The sequence below is a fragment of the Leopardus geoffroyi genome, chromosome C2 (assembly GCF_018350155.1).
Source record: "Leopardus geoffroyi isolate Oge1 chromosome C2, O.geoffroyi_Oge1_pat1.0, whole genome shotgun sequence".
Lineage (NCBI taxonomy): Eukaryota > Metazoa > Chordata > Mammalia > Carnivora > Felidae > Leopardus > Leopardus geoffroyi.
Window position 1 is genome coordinate 70,151,137 of NC_059333.1, and position 17,823 is coordinate 70,168,959.

General features: G+C 41.6%; 1 protein-coding gene across 21 annotated transcripts in view; it reads left to right on the forward strand.

Annotated features, from left to right (window-relative positions):
* Nucleotides 1-17,823, forward strand: part of KALRN (kalirin RhoGEF kinase) — a 675,561-nt gene that overhangs the window by 431,873 nt on the left and 225,865 nt on the right. For all 21 annotated transcript variants that reach the window (XM_045502312.1, XM_045502314.1, XM_045502313.1 and 18 more), the window contains exons 26-29: nt 4,557-4,626; nt 7,016-7,105; nt 12,210-12,302; nt 16,540-16,651. In XM_045502312.1, the coding sequence (XP_045358268.1) occupies nt 4,557-4,626; nt 7,016-7,105; nt 12,210-12,302; nt 16,540-16,651 (365 nt within the window). The remainder of the gene's footprint in view (nt 1-4,556; nt 4,627-7,015; nt 7,106-12,209; nt 12,303-16,539; nt 16,652-17,823) is intronic.

Sequence of the window (17,823 nt, forward strand, 5' to 3'; positions counted from 1 at the left end):
TCTCCCTGAGTTGTATCCTGTGTGGAATGTCATGATCTGGCTGTTTTGTTTATTTGATCACCCTAACGTAGAAAGGCCTAAATACCGTGGGAGTCAGAGCTTAGGCATCCCAAGAGTGGGGAGGAAGAGGTTTTCCACAAGCTGAGAGAGTTTATCCCAATTGCCAGGGACCTTTGGATTACCCATTTTTTCCCTCTCTCTCTTCTTCCAGGACCTCTCTCCTTTTGGGTCCTTCTTTCTTTAAAGTAACTCATTTTCTTTCACCAGTCCTTATCCTAGAACAGCCCATCAGATTTCCTCCCTCGTCACCAAGCCATTCCAGTCCACACCCCAGGCTCTGTTCAGTCCATCATGGGACAGAGCTGACGTTCTAATCATTGTCTTCACTGAGATTTATAGTAAAGATTTATATGAGAAATGTCCACGTAAAGAATAGCTCAACACCTTCTGAAAGAGTACTTATGAAGATGTTGTACATTATATTATTTAGTGTTCCTCACAGAGAAGGACCACATGATAAATGTCTTTTATTTATTTTTATTTATTTTTTTATGAAATTTATTGTCAAATTGGTTTCCATACAACACCCAGTGTTCATCCCAACAGGTGCCCTCCTCGGTGTCTTTTAGAATTCAGTGATGACGTGATATGGTGGGGAGCCAGACTGCTTCTCTTGCAGCAAAAAAGGATGTTTCCTTTTTGGCCTGGAAAGAAGTTTGAGCCTCAATTACAGCATTATATAATATTTTTTCCTATTTATGTTTTAGAAGTCATATTAAGTACATGTATGTCACCTGCAGTTCTTCTAAAAGTATCACTTGAGACACCTGGGTGGTTCAGTTGGTTAAGCGTCTGACTCTTGATTTCCACTCAGGTCATGATCTCACGGTTCATGAGTTCGAGCCCCACGTCGAGCTCCGTACTAGCAGTGCAGAGCCTGCTTGAGATTCTCTGTCTCCCTCTCTCTCTGCCCCTCCCTTGCTCACTCTCTCTCTCTAAAAATAAATAAATAAACATTAAAAACCATGTCAGTAAATACGATACTTTATTGATTTTTGAGCACTGCATATTTGTATTTTGAAAGCCCAAATTGCATTATAATTACTTCTGTTCCATGAGTCAAATCAGGATGCTCTAAAATTCACGTTAGGGGAGGATGATTATCTTCAAATGGGTATTGCTAAGAGTCCCCCAAAATTTTTAAGTGACTTTTCTTTATTATTACAACAATGCTCATTTATTATAGAAAAACTTGCATTGCAGGTGGACAAAAAAATTATATGTGATCCCACCAATCATTATTAGCATTTTGGCCTTCCAAATATGACTAAAACTAAAAACAACATCTTTTTATGTTGTTGAAGGGGAAACACAAGTAGCAGATACTGCCAGAATGCTTGGGCAATAGGAGCCAGAGTAGGTCAAATCAATACAATTTATTTTTTCCAATGCTGGAAGTAAGTAGTGGAATGATTCAGAACTGCTTTATATCTTTTAATTTAATTTTGAATTAATTTTAAAATTCAAAATTAAATTAAAAAATATAGATTGGGATTTCCAACTCACCACTATCTTTACCCTATTCCTTTAGCTGGTTTCCTATGGTAATGACTTTTTTTTAATTTTTAAATTTATTTTATTTAAATTTTAGTTAACATACAGTGCAACATTAGTTTCAGGAGTGATTCACTTCCATACAACACCCAGTGCTCATCACAACTAGTGCCTCCCTTAGTACCCATCATCCATCTAGCCCATCTCCCACCCACCTCCCCTCCAGCAACCTTAGTTTGTTAAGAGTCTTTTGTGGTTTGTTTCCCTCTCTTCTCTTCCCCCCTACTTACCATATGTTCATCTGTTTGTTTCTTAAGTTCCACATATGAGTGAAAGCATACGGTATTTATCTTTCTCTGATTGACTTATTTTGCTTAGCATAATACATTCAGGCTCCATCCACGTCATTGCAAATGGCAAGATTTAATTCTTTTTGATGGCTGAGTAATATTTCATTGTATGTATATGTGTATGTGTGTATATATATACATGTGTATATGTATATATGTGTATATGTGTATGTGTGTGTATTTGTGTGTATATATATATATACACGTATATATATATACGTGTGTATGTGTGTGCATGTGTGTGTATATATACATTATATATATACAACGTATATTGTATTGTTGATAATGCTGCTATAAACATTGAGTTGCATGTACCACTTCGAATCTGCATTTTTGTATTCTTTGGATAAATACCTAATAGTGCTATTGCTAGATTGTAGGGTAGTTCTATTTTTAGTTTCTTGAGGAACCTCCATACTATTCTCCAGACCAGCTGCACCAGTTTGCATTCCAACCAGCAGTGCAAGAGGGTTCCCCTTTCTCCACATCCTTGTCAATACTTGTTGTTTCCTGTGTTAATTTTAGCCATTCTGATAGATGTAAGGTGACATCTCATCATGGCTTTGATTTGTATTTCCCTGATGATGAATGCTGTTGAGCATCTTTTCGTGTGTCTGTTAGCCATCTGGATGTCTGAAAAAGTGTCTATTCATGTCTTCTGCCCATTTCTTCACTGTGTTATTTATTTTTGGGGGTACTGAGTTTGATAAGTTCTTTATAGATTTTGGATACTATCCCTTTATCAGATATGTTGTTGGCAAATAGCTTCTCCCATTCCACAGGCTGCCTTTTAGTTTTGTTGATTGTTTCCTTTGCTGTGCAGAAGCTTTTTATCTTGATTAAGTCCCAATAGTTCATGTTTGATGACCTTTTTTTAAAGAAACCACCATAGCAAATTTTGATTGACATGTAAAAAGCTGTACATGTATAATATATACAATTTGATGAGTTTAGAGATAAGTGTACACGCATGAAGCTATCACAATAATCAAGGCCATGAACATATCCATCACCTCCCAAAGCGTCCTCCCTCTATGATGATGATGATGATGATGATCGTGATGACGATGATGATGAAAGAACACTTAATGTAAGCGTACACTTAGCAAACTTTAAGTGTACAATACAATATTGTTAGCTGTAGGTACTATGCTTATAGTGGCTCTCACGATTTACCTCTCATAACTGACCTTGTACCCTTTGACCATTAATTTCTTGGGTTGGAAATAAGAGTACATATTCCCTACTTATACAAAAGGCGGCATGTTGTATACTTTCTTCCACACCTTGCTTTTTTTACTTAACAGCCTGCCTTGGAGATCTTTCATGTGAAAACATAGGAAGCCTTGTCATTTTTGTTATAACTGTGTACTATCCGGTTCTGTGGCTGTACGGGTTATTTTGTCACCTACAGTCCACCTTTTAATATTATGAACAGTAACACATTGAATACACATGTTTACATCATCCTCTACGTAAGTCGATTAAAATATATACGAAATTTTCCAGGATTAAAGTTGCAGAAACAAAAGATAAGTATACATTTTTTTTTTTGGTAGGTATTGTCAAATTGCCCTTTGAAAAGATTATATCTTCCATTTCCATCAGTGAGTTTCCCCACAGCATCATAATTATTTTTTATTTTAAAACCTCTGTGTGATTTCTAGTTTTTAATGTTTATTTATTCAGAGAGAGAGAGAGAGAGAGAGCAGGGGAGGGGTAGAGAGAGACAGAATCCCAAGCAGGCTCCACGCTGTCAGTGCAGAGCCTAATGCAGGGCTTGAACAAACTCACAAACCATGATCATGACCTGAGCAGAAATCAAGAGTCGGATGCTTAACCGACTGAGCTACTCGGGCACCCTAAAACTTTCTGTGTGATTTAAAAAAAAACAAATTCCATTCTGGTGATGCTGGCTCATTAGAGCTTATATTCTCTGAGCCCAATCCAATTGTTTAATATATGAACTTGAAATTGGTATAGTCAGCCCTTCATTATTTATTCACACATAAAGGAACCATGGCATAGATATCCACAGAGGCAGATAATTCCCTGGTAATTCAATTCAGCTTTGAAATATATTGTGACTTTTTCCATATTGAATTTTCTTTCCTAATGATGTCTGCATTAGGAAACATTAACTCATAACTTTTAGCACAAAGTGCCTGCTGGTAGAAGAAGAAAGCCAAGAACTGGAAAGAAATTACTGTAGGATTCAAAATGTTTCCACTACATCTCTGGGATCATAGATGATATTTATTTCATTGTTTTTGATATCTGTATTTACGAATTTTTTTAATGTTACCATGTATTCAGATTACTTGTATAAAAAATAGATTCATGGTGGCAGTTAAAATGAAAGTCCCAACACAAGTATAATATTTAATTTCTTTTCAACCTGAGAAATGTAAATCCGTAAGAGAAACAATATAATTTTAAGTAGCACTAATTAATCAATGAATGTAAATTATAATGAAAACAGTTCTAATATATTTAAAACTACTCCTCACCATGTATCACTTCAAGAATGCAGAAGCCAAGTGTAAATAACGGAGAGCTTACGGGGTTGTGATGGCCGCAGCGTAATCATCTGGGTGGGGAGGGAGGCAGTACAGAGATGTCTGATCCAGCCTTTCTCTCCCCTTGCAGCATCTTCCTCAAAGAGCTGGAGAAGTATGAGCAGCTGCCTGAGGATGTGGGACACTGCTTTGTTACCTGGGTAACTGACCTGAAATGCTTCTTCTCCCACTGTGCCATCCTTTCCAGGAGGGTACATGGTGTCAGATGGCATACTGTTTGCTGCCTGACCTGAGGGCTAGTGTCACTGACATTCTAACACAGTGCCAGGGACTCTAGGGAGGGGGCACAAGTATATCTGAGAGGAGCAGACCATCCCCAAGGAGCAGAGTCCTCCTTGGGAAAAGTCTTTAGACATTGTGTCCAAGCTCCACATTGAGTTCTCCAGGAACTTTCAAAAACTGAGACATCAGGAGAGTGGAACAGGATCACCACCCATGATAGAGGAGCCACTCCAGTTCTAACCATTGGTTTTGTTTTGTTTTGTTTTGTTTTGTTTTGTTTTGTTTTTACAGGATTAGGATTAGGGCAAAATTAGGCCTTCAGGAATCCATCAAACCATTGGTTACATTTTCTTCCTTCATAGAGAAAAACAGATTCCATAGGTATCCATCCCAGTTCTGACCTACAAAATTAGTGTCTAGTCATTTTCTTTCCTGGTGCTATTGTCACGGGCCAAGTAAATGGGCTAAATGTACCAGGTTCTAATTATATAAATGGGAACATTAGTCTCCATTAGCATCCACACCATGTTATTCTGAGCTCAGGTTCATGACGGGAATGCAAACATCTCCAGGGAAATCCACCTGTCATACTAAGTGCAACTAAACATGGAAGTCCTTCCCTGGGGTCAGGAGTTCTATTTTATAATTATCTCATTATAATCCACTCAAAATCGGCTACTTTTCAAAATGTATTCATGATTCAGAGATTTTATGCTCTCAACAACCTATGGAATAGGTAGGGCTATAGTTATGCCTTATATTTTATAGATGGAAACAATTTAGATGACCTAGGAGGTTGACTAGTCCACTGACATGTAATAAATAGCACAGCCAATTCCACAGCTCAAGACCCGAGTTGTTTTCTTTACATGAAACCTTACTGTTTGCTTCCTGGCATACTCTCATTTCTTAAGGAAGTCTCAGACTTTGTGTTAATACATTTTCTACCTCTAAATACATGAGCCTGTGCACAGTTCACATTAATGCTGATCAACAATTTATGATCCCTTGCACAGCCAATGTAGAGGAAAAAAATAAGTGAAGGGATTTTTTTTCACATCTTGTTTCATACAATTTGTGGATCTGCCTAACAATCAGCCATAAGTAGGATTTATCATTATGTCCTAGGGCTGATAAATGCCTCCCAGGTAGTATATAAGCCCTAAAATTGGTCTCAGAAAACCTTTGATGATTGCATAAAATAGGCACATTTTTCCCAGAATTATCCCAAGGTGACTTTGTTAAGTCTCATAATCTTCACATATGAGGCTAGAAAGAATTGTTTCAGTATACTGGAAGGCAGTGGTTATGACCAAGAAGCACGAAGTCAGCTTGCCTGGGCTCTACCACTTTCTAACTGTGGGAATTGAAAGTTACTTAACCAACCAGTGCCGCAGTTTTCACATCTGTAAAATGGGGATGCTGCATAGTGTTCTCAGGAGGATCAGATGAGTTAATATATAAGAGAAGCTCTGAGAATAGTGCTGGCATGAATGAGACCTGCTATACTTAACACATATCTATCTGGGCTGCTGTCTCAGAAGAGGATATCCCAGGTGTTCTATAGACACCAACACTGGCAGCATTTCACAAATGGGAAAACTACTTAGTGGCCAACATATGCACACCTTTCCCAGTAGCAGGGACATGGAGTACTAACCCAGAGGGTACTAAGAGAAACAAGAAATTATTTTTTTGCCAAGCTACAAGGTTGTTGGCTTGAAGTTACAATTGGGTTAGGACCCATTGTTCATCCCTGTCCCCAGAGGGTCCCCTTGTTTTCCTTTCCCCCATCATTGCTTCTGGAAAATTGGAGATGATGGCATAGACACTTGGCATGGCCTACAAACTACCCCCAATGGAGACATTTGGGATACAATCAGGTCTTCCTCTGAGATCACACTTTATTTTCATTCTTTGAGTTTTGTTTTTAGAGAAAATGCTATCATTTTTCAAGATGGGAAGCACAATTGTAGGTAATCCAGAAAAGGGATGACGTCTAAACAAATTCTATCCAACTTCAAAATACATTACGTGAATTGGGTTTTCAAAGTCTTTCTAGTACAGTCTAGTATTAAAATAAGCTCACTTTCAGCAAGCTTTCTCCACCTGCAGAAAGGAGAAAAGTATCCCCAAGTTTGTTAGGGGAACACAGGCAGATAAGCCCAGAACATTTGCCACAGATAATCCTCTGCCACACAATATCTGAGAGCTTAACTACACAACCCCTGCTGGGTCCTTCAGGCACAGTCAACAGAAGGGAGCAGCTAACGGACGCTTACCTGTCATTGCCTTTGTTCTTTTCAGGCAGACAAATTTCAGATGTACGTCACCTACTGTAAAAACAAGCCTGATTCCAACCAGCTGATCCTGGAGCATGCAGGCACCTTCTTTGATGTAAGCCATGATTTTCCATTCTTGAGTCATTGATGAGTGGGTGGGTGGAAATGTTTCTCTACTTTGGGATAGTGGGTTTTTATCCTTTAGTCCTCTTTTTAATTTGGCCACCCAAACCTCTATCTCAGGAGTAAAACATGGAGAAAAGCCAAAGCAGTGCTTGTCTTTTGTTTTACCCCATCCCATCTCAAGTGGTGTGGTTTTAGACAAGGAACATTGGTCCTTCATGCCTCAGCACCAAACTGGGCTGGCCACCATCTTGTGCGCAGAGAGACCGGCAGTATAACCCACACGTTAAGATGTTTCACTTCTTCATACACAGCTCCCTTAAGTGCAGGGCTTCTCAAAGTGTGGTCCTCAGAGCAGCCACATCAACATCACCTGAGAACTTGTTAGAAAGGCATATTTTGGACCACCTCCCCAGATCTGTTGAGTCAGAGTCTCCAGGGCTGAAGCCCAACAATCTGAGTTTTAAGAAGCCACTCAAGTTTGAGAGACACTACTCACATGCAATTATTTCAACCTTGACTACACATTTGAATCACCTGGGAAGTTTTGAAAATACTGATTCCTGGGTCCCACCCTTGTGATTCTGGTATGATTGGCTTGGGTTTGGCCTGGACTTTGAGAGTTATAGCACAGCCAGTGCTGATCACTTGGGCTGTAATGGAAGCCAAGCAAAGATGGCACTGATGTACCTTTTGTCTGGTCCCTTGCTTTAGAACAAGGATCCATCCCTGCTAGTGAATGATGGCATAAGTCTACATATTGCTGGGCCCAAAAGAGTGACCTGTTGGCTATAAAGTGAACAGCATCAAATGGGTCAATGTAGGATGTAAGGGAAGAACGAGGTGTGAAGAAATTGGGGGAGGGAAGTTCACTGAGAAAGAGACTGTAGCAGTGATGGCCATTATGGTAGTCCCATCAGAAATGACAACAACTTGAAATACAGAACTTTTTAATGTTTGTTAGTCTGTGTTTCTGCCTACCCACTTTCATTTCTCCCATGAATATTTGAGTATTTACTATAGAGAAGATGGTGTTCTAGGCACCTTCAGGAATACAGACATTTAAACATCATTCCCATATTCAAGTTTACAAAATGAACCTCTGAGCATCTTTCTAGACTGATGCTGCCAAAACAGAAATGATTCCACAAGTGTCTCATTGCTCTGTAAAAGAATGACCCTTGAATGGGAGAAAGCCAGGCAAGAAAAAACATACATGACTTTTTTAAATGAAGCGTTGATATGCAAATGGTCCTGAGTGTCCCAAACTGGAATTTTAAGGTTAGATTTGATAAAACAGAAAATTCAAGAAAAGTACTTCTTTAACTTGGTATCTGAATTTATTGGATATCATACTGGATGTTCTCTACCACTATTACCTCTGTTAATAATGTATTTTCTTTAACATGTTTCTGGTCGATTACTCATCAATAGTATGCAGAAGGGTGTTTGTGAAGTTTTAAATGCATTGTGTCCTGTCTTCCACGTAGCATTTTTCTGAACATCCATGTCCTGTGCTCTGAGCATGCCTCAGACTCCCCCGCTTCCTCATCTTTGCTCACAGTGCGCTCTCTGCCTTACCACTCTGTGTGTAAAATGCACCTGCACAGACACACACACACACACACACACACACACACACACACACGCACGCACACACTGTCACTCTTCAGAATTCTTTCTATCCTTTAAAAGTCAAATGTGTCCTGCAGGAATCCTTCCCTTTCCCTATGCATGTGTTATACTTTGTATCTCTCTTATAGTGTTTATAACAATTTCCCTTATGGGTGTTATCAATGTACCTTTCTATTACACACACCTCCTCCCACTTATGAGCCCCTTGAGGTTGACTGATGATTTGCTTGGTTTATTTTGTACACATCATAGTGTGCGGTGCTAATTGGCCTTTTCCTTTAGTCCCATGGTCATCATATTCCTGTTTCTAGCCAATTTCTAGACTTTGACTAGTAAGTTAGATAACCTCCAAATTTTACACCCTTCCCCCACCCTCCATTCCCAACATAGTGCCTGATGAGCCTCTACTTTAGTTGGGAAGGCCACTGGAAGCCAGGAAAACCGTCCACTAGGTAGGAGTCCCTGGATCTTGGCATAGAGGTGGAGAGGGAGAACAGTAACCTCTCAGTAACCTCTCCTGATTGTTCCCAGAGCTTTCCAGAACCCGTAATATTTGTAGCTTTTTTTCCGTTTCATCAGAAAGGGTTCCCTAAGTTCTTCACTTAGAAAATATCTGCTTTAGGCCCTCATTCTTAAGAGATAAGCCCTTAAGAAAGACTGTCTTTTAGTATCCATTATCGTAAAGAGTGCACAGAACATTGAAGTTCCAGAAAGGGGCACACCTTCACACGATCCAGAATTTTCTACTTCGGATGTGAGAGCTGTGAGGCTGTGATGTTTGATGCTAAGCTGGTTAGCAAGCATGGTTCGGCGGACCTAGCCCCCGGAGGCAACGCCTTCCTCCCTTCCTCGCTGCCCCACATGCAGCCTTCCCAGAGCTGGCAGAGATGGACAGCTCTCAAAGGTGCCCTATTGCCGGTGCTCTCTTGCCAGAGCTGCCAAGTAAACAGAGGATGTTCCTTTGCCCAGAGAGTCAGGCTGCCAGCTCTTTTGCCCATCACCCTCGGACAAGTCCAGCTAGAACTCCACACCTCTAGGGAAGAGGCACACGGGTGAGAAAGTTGCTACTTTCTGGGATAGCTGGCAGGAATGCAAAAATTGTTTTTTAGTCCCTCTTCTTCCCCTTCCTCCATGGCCACATGACAAGTCCTCTCTCACATAACTTTAAAATGTTTCTTGGGCGCCTGGGTGGCTCAGTTGGGTAAGCATCCAACTTTGCTTCAGGTCATGATCTCACGGTTCATGAGTTCAAGCCCCACAGCAGGCTCTCTGCTATCAGAGAAGAGCCTGCTTCAGATCCTCTGTCCCCCTCTCTCTGCCTCTCCCCTGCTCAAACTCTCCCTCTCTCAAAAATGAATAACATTAAATTAATTAACTAATTGATTAATTAATTAAATGTTTCTTCTATTCCTCCCAGTGCTTTGTTCTTACTGACCCTAGCCTAGGACAAGCCCGTGGTACACACCTACAGATATAGATAGATAGATAGATAGATAGATAGATAGATAGATACATAGATAGAGCTATGCATTATATGTATATTTAAAGTGAACACTTTAATGGTTTTAGTATATTCACAGATATGTGCAACCATCTCCACAGTCAATTTTAGAACATTTTCATCACCTCAAAAAGCAGCCCCACACCCTTTAGCCATCACCCCACCTTATCCTCCCACCTGTCCTTAGTGCTAAACAACCAATGATACATTTTCTGTCTCTACAGATTCACCTATTCTGGACATTTCATAAAAATGGAATCATATAATATGTATTCTTTTGCGACTGACTTTTTTCACTTCACATAATGCTTTCAAGGGTCCATCTATGTTATAGCATATATCAGGACTGCATTCCTCCTCATGGCCAAATAATATCCCATTGCATGGATATCTCACATTGTATATCTCCATTCGTTAATCGATGGACATTTGGGTTGTATCCACTTTTTCACTATTATTAATAATACTGCTGTAAACAGTGTATATATGTTTTTGTGTGGGCATATGTTTTCATTTCTCTCAGGTATATACCTAGGAGTAGAATTGCTGGATGGCACGGTAACTCTGTGTTTACGCGCTTGGGATTTTTCAACAACCTCCTAACTGGTTTCTCCATCTCTATATCCCAACCTCCGCCCTGTATGTTGTTATTAGGCTAAACATTGCTCTCTCTGAGACATCGCTTTCACCATGTTTTTCTCCTATTTAAAATCTACAGTACTTTTCCATTGAGAAGCTCACCACCAAATCCTAATGTTTTTTTAATCTAGCTCAACCCTATCAATGGCCTAAATATATCTTGCTTATCTGACTGTATTTTTCATTTTTTCCTGGACTCCAGGTGTACATCCTCTATACCATTCTGTATGGTCCTCATTATCATATAAATACCCAATGATTATTTCCTGTGCATTTTTTATATGCTTTCCATTTATAGAATGCCACTCGTCCAGCTTTGCACTTCCCCACCCCCACTTATCCTCTAAACCTCAGCTGAAGGCTTTATCTCTACTAAGCCATCCACCACTCCTGGGCCCAGCCATTGCTCTCTGTTCTCGCTGGGAATACCTTCCATCTCCTTTGTTGCTATTTGTGTGTGTGAGTATTCTCAGCCACCTGGTGTGTAAGGTTCTTGAGGCAAGGGGACTACATGGACCCTTCACTAACCTTCACAGCACCTACACTTTGGGGCGTGGAAGGTCATTTTGGAGGCAGGATAGAGAATGGTGTAAAATGAGAAGCTAGAGGCCCAAACAGCAGCTGGAGGTCATGGGTGTAGCCTGGGCATGAATGGCGTGGAGAGGAAAGACTTGTCACTGGGGATAACACAAGGAGAACAGCTAAAAATGACTCCATGGCTATCAGCTCAAGAGACCTGAATGAGGGAGATGCCATTGATCACAATGAAGAAGTTGTAAAGAATACAGTGGTGATTCTGGGTTGGGATGGGTCTAAGTTGAAGAGAGAAGGGATGGTAAAGGAGATATGCCCTCGTGCTGTTTTAAGGAGACTGGGGGAGAGAAAGACTCAAGAGCCATCGGCATAGAAATCCGAGCCCCATGCCCTTATTCTCATCGTCCCGCTAGCCCCTTGTGATCACCTCCGCTCTGGGTTGATTTTTCCTTTCATTTTCTGCTTCACCACCTCTCCTTTACCCTTCTGTCTGCTGTTACCTCCTCACTCTCGTTTTCCACTTTTATCCTTCCCCATTTCTTTATAAGTTTCATTTCTGACACACAAATCTGCTTTCTCTCCCTAAAGCTCCTCCCCTTTCACCACCTCTCCTTTTCTCTGTGTGTTCGTCTTGGTCTCTCTTGGTTCTCTCCCCATCAAAGAACGGTTCCTCATAATTTTCTACCCTTTTTCCTTTTGCTGTCTTCTCACGCCACTGACTTCCTCCCAAGACACATGCATATACACACCCTTTTGTATGTCATGGTGCCTGTTTTCACCCCTGTAGGAGATACAGCAGCGGCACGGTCTGGCCAACTCCATCTCTTCCTACCTAATCAAGCCCGTCCAGAGGATCACCAAGTACCAGCTGCTCCTGAAGGTACTTCCCCTCCCCTCTGGGCACCTCCTCCTGCACTACTGATCAGGTCCAGGGAGCCCCAGCTTTGCCCAGGATGGGAAAGCTTCCATCTCAAGACCTTTCCTCCATCTAGAGCAAAACTCCAGAGGTGAACCCCCATTGGCTTTGCTGGCTTCCAGACTGCATGACCTAGCCTGTGAAACTCTAGGTGTTTATTTGCTGGGGGACAGAGGAGAAATGAGAGCAGGAACACGTTTTGACTGCTTTCATACCTGCCCACCACTGCACAGTTTGGAGCAGTTATGGCTGACACTTAGGGCCTCACTTGCTCTTCCCTCCTGGGACAGATTCCTCCTGGTGGTCCCTCCTACTGTCAGGGGTCAAGGGGACACTGCCAGTCAACGTAGACAGTGGAGGCCCAGGGTGGCATCTACCATTGCCTTAATCTCTGTGTTTATCAAGACTATGAGGTTTTTGAGAGAAAACGCTCAAAGAGTACATATTAAAACACAATGACACTCTTGTGTCTGGAGGATCCCATATGTTAGGTAGGGGTTCTTTTGGAGCCTAGCAAACAGATTTGGATTTTCTCCAAAATATTTTCTTTAAAATTCAAATAATCAAATTATGTAAAATAGTAAGTAATGTGGGCTGCTTCTTCAGAGAAGGATACACTGACAGTCTGAAGATGTGATATTTCCCCCACAGAAAGCCTGGGAAATCGATATTATAAGCAGTTATATAACCCCTATGTATATTAATTCTCAAGGTGTAAGGGTAGAGTTTTCCCTGAGTGAATATTTGGCTGGTTGCTCCTCAAATGCAAAGAATAAAGGGATAGTGAGAGGCATGTTGTAAGTAGTATAGCTCCAGAGAAAATCTGCTGAAATTCAACTCATGTTTAGAGATGCTTGCAGAATCCCAGATATTCTAGCTTCACTAAACCTGAAAACCAGTCTAGTTTCACATCTAGGTTTCTGGTCACACTGGAGGTGCCTGCGGACAGCCACTAGGGTCTCCCTGCTTAGCACATGTGATTCCATGATGAGAAGAGCATGAGCCCCCATGGGGCCCCATGAGCCCATGCCCTGGACCTCTTCCCCACTGAGGGTCAGGTCAGGGACTAGCACCACCCTTTCCCTCCTGCCTCCGCCTTCAAACCTTCTCTTTCCTCATCTCCAAGAAGAGACATTTTGGGCTTCTGCTTCTAGGCACTCAAGTCATCCAGCCCTGCAGAAATGGCTTAGAGAGTTACAACACGGCATCATGCCCTTGGCCTTTGTTGAGAACTCATGTGAGAAGTAACAACGTGCAGAACATCTTGGCTGTTTTGGCAGAATTGCTTTTGAAGATGTCATCTTTGTTTTTTAAAGTTCTTTATATAAAGGCTCACAGAAATTCTCATAAGATCTCAGAGTAGGGTGTGGGGGTTCTCTCCTAAATAATTGGTGTACTCTCTACCTTTAAATCACAAGAGCTTTTAGCTCCTTCTTTGCCTTTGACTATCAGACAATTAGCATTGAGTCCTATTACGACTACTGTATTGTTACTGGTTTCTCCTTAGCCCAGATTTCTGTGTGTAATGATCCTCTCCTTCCCTATCCCATTTAACGCTTGACCCTTTAAAATGATTTTTCTTGTACTGGAAGATTTTTTAAAATTCATGTTTGTGGTTATTAAATTTAAGCATCTCAAAGCTTTTCAGGAATTGGTGGGGTTGTGAATTAAAAAGTAAAACAAAACAAAACAGAAACTTGCCCATCCACACTTGCCAATGCCTTAAATCAAGTAAGATCCAGTTCAGGGCTCCTGGGTGGCTCAGTCAGTTAAGCAGTTAAGCGTCTGGCTTCGGCTTAGGTCATGATCTCACGGCTTGCCTGCCTCATGAGTTTGAGCCCCATGTCCGGCTTTGTGCTGACAGCTCAGAGCCTGGAGCCTGCTTCAGATTCTGTGTCTCCCTCTCTGCCCCTCCTCCACTCGTGCTCTGTCCCTCTCCTTCAAAAAATAAATAATTAAAAAAAATTTTTTTTAAACGTAAGATCCAGTTCTAAAAGAAATATAGCTTTTCAGCTCTCCCTTTTAATCCCACAGGGCTGAAGTTCCCCGGATAATTATGTGACACAAATAAGAGAGGAAAGTGGAGGACGGACAGGCTGCCCTGTGTTTTGCTTTAGGTGATGGGTGGGTGGGCTCTGGGCCCTTCACTCTGTAACTGGATGTTTTAGGAAGAGATGACTGTGCAGGTAATTGAGAAGGAAAAAAAAAATGAAGTAGTGGGAATTTGTGGAAAATTTGTAAAAAAGATTTACCAAGGTAATTTTGACCTCTTATAAATGCATTGGTAGCAGAGTACTGCGGAGTAAAAGCTCAGTTTGCTGAGCTCTTACTATAAATAAACAATATGGGATTTATTTTCTCATTAAAGACAGTTTTATTCCAAATAAACTGATATTTAATTATCAGTATCCTCTGGGATTCCTCACTTTGGGTGTTGCATGAAAGTCAAAACTATCTGTCAGTTAGTGTTCAATATTCTCCATGTAAATCTGCTACAGATGTCCTTTGAAGTCTAAATTAAATTGGAGCTTTCTCTTTAATAACAAGTATAGCAAGGATCCAAGGAGAATTTATGGGCTTTGGTGGTTGATTGATGGACTTGCCACACTGCTTTGGGGGGTTAAACCATTTGGAATTTTCTATTGCACACTGAAGCATATATTTCTTATTTGTCTCTTGTGCTTCTGCCTGGAAATTCCTTTGAGGATGTATGGGAAACAAGGTCAGGAAAGTTAAAATTAGGAAAGGGTTGGGGAGAGTCAGAGAACTTCAGGTTGGCAGAAGTAAGTGCAGCTTTCTGAACAGTGATGCCATTATACCGACTGGAACCAAGGACAGAGCTGAGAACTGATCACTTCTGCCTCCCCAACATGCTCGAGGCAGTTCACCTCTCCTTTGGGCACTCAAAGCTCCCTTCTTCATATGGGATTGTATCCAAGATGACACAAAGGATTGTACTTTCGTGTCAGATGCTCACTAATCAGATATCTTACCAAGTATAAAGCTTTTACTAATAATTTCAAATACAAATAATCCCAAGGAAGAGATAACGCAGAGAGAAGTCCAGAACCATCAACAGCTCTAAGCCCTTTCTTGGAGCATTAGGATATGCTGTGGCCCAGACTAACACACAGACTTTCTAAATGGTATATCTTGTATAATATCATTTACCCTGAAGAGAGCCATTTTGTTTATGAAACATACTATTTACTTAGATAGTTGCATAGCATATGTGATATCTTACAGGGAGCCATGCCCCTAAAGCCATAGATTCCAGGTTTGTTTACCGTAAGAAGTCCTAGACAAACCAGATATATCCTACTAAAAGCATTCCATAGATAAGGACTCTCCTGCTAGGTACTACCATTAGCCAGGAAGTCTGACACGTTTACAGGGTTTGATCTGGTCAACTTCTTTCTTTCCTGGAAGTGCATCTCTACCCCATCCACCCATCCTCTGCCTTCACCAGCCCCTAAGAAGGAGAGGGTATGGATATGCAGATCTGTTGCTTAACTGTTTTGTTTCCAGTGTCAAAACGAACAAAATACAATAACCCTCATAGGAAAAATGAATGCCAATATTCCTCTGGCTTGGGCAAAATCACTCCAAATGGCCCTTAGAATTTTTAAGATAGTTGAAGATTATTTTTTCTCCATCAGCCAGATACTATATGTCTTTGTGGAGAGAATACTGACCTAGTCTTCAATGAGGAAGTAAGAGAGGGCATGCTCTGAGAAGCCTCAGCATGGTGGACGTCATGGGGGAGATAGGGTTGGCATGGTGGGTAGATTCTAGATTTAAGATTTAAAAAGAACTAGTCCAGAATCCCATATACTGGTCCCAAGGTATGAACTCCTGATTTATATGATCTAAAAATATGTTATAACTCTGAAATGCTATAAACTTATAATGTCTATGAGCCCAGGTTGCTCCCAGTATGGTGGGAAGTCAGCATTTAGGGAGAAGAGGTACATAAATAAATGTGGTGCCAGAAGTAGATGTCTGTTGCTAAGTCTAGGGAAAAAATATAGTGGTAGAATCCTTTGGAGATAACTCTCCATCCCACCCCACTTTTCTTATAGCTTAGAGGAAACCATTACGGAGAACGAAGTTGGTCTGTAATCACCTTGATGGGTTAGGTGGTGGGAGGGTGGGAAAGCTGGGGCAAATGGCTCTAATTGTGTCTGGACTTTTTCCCCAGGAACTTTTAACTTGCTGCGAAGAAGGGAAGGGAGAGCTCAAGGATGGCCTGGAGGTGATGCTCAGTGTCCCAAAGAAAGCCAATGATGCCATGCATGTCAGCATGCTGGAAGGTAGCTGTCTTCCCAGCCTCCCTGGGGGGCCTCCTTCTTTCCTAAGACTAGGGAGCTTGTGTTGTGGGAAGGAAGTGGCATGACGTCAGGCAACAGGCAAGGCTGGAAGAGAGGAGAAATGGCAAGTTGTTACATAGGTCCTCAGGAGGTGTGAGAGGAGCTCCACAGGGGCCAACTCGATCAATACCTGCCTCCAGGTAGAATCAGACCTCAGCTGTTTTGGATATGTGGATAACTCACTGCATGGGAGGTAGTCCAGGACAGGCCATCATCCTTACTATAAATGTGCTAGAACCCTGACCCGCAGCAGTCCTGTTCATCTGCAATAGCATTTGCATCGCATTTGTCATCAGAATGAGTAGAAGTCCTGCATGCATGTGGACATACATCCAAGGTCTCCAGCCTTATGTTCTTCTTTTTCTTCTATTGTAATAAAATATACATAACATAAAATTTACCATTCTAACTATTTTTAAGCACACAGTTCAGTGGCATTGGGTATGTTCACATTGGTAAGCAACCATCCTTATGGCCTTCCTAGCAGGTGAGAAAAGTCCAGCCAGACAGACCTGATAGGACTTTACCAATGTACATTTAGTCCACTGGAACCATGGTCTTGGGACCCAGAAACCTGGTAGAGTGAGACTCCAATAAAATGCCCTTAACACCACAGAACAGAGGAGCAGAGCAGTTGCACTGGGCGGAAGTTGTCGGATGCGTTCAGACTCCACATTCCAGTCTGGCCTGGAAAACAGATGTTAAGGGGGATCAGTGTGCTCCGTTGTAAATATGCAGAGCTGTGGGCTGTTTTTTCTCCTCTGGACTCCATCTCTCACCATCACCTTCCCTCCCACCTCCCCCACCTCTAATCTTGGTCTGGTCTCACTACTTCCTGGGCCACTCTGAATATAGGAAGCTATAATTCTTCATATAGCGGAGCCCTGGTTACCTTCTCCAGACTGAGCACTAACCATCTGAACATATTCCTGTTGCCACAGTTCTCTGCCCCCTTTTCTGTTTGCACTCCATCCCCATCCCCAGCCCTGGGTGTCCTCATCTGTTAGCACCCTTCTCCTCCAGCCTGTCCCTGACCTGTATTCTGGATCCAGTTACTCCAAGTATGTGGAACAGTCGCAGCAACACCTGGGAGCTTGTCAAAAGAGCAAATTCCT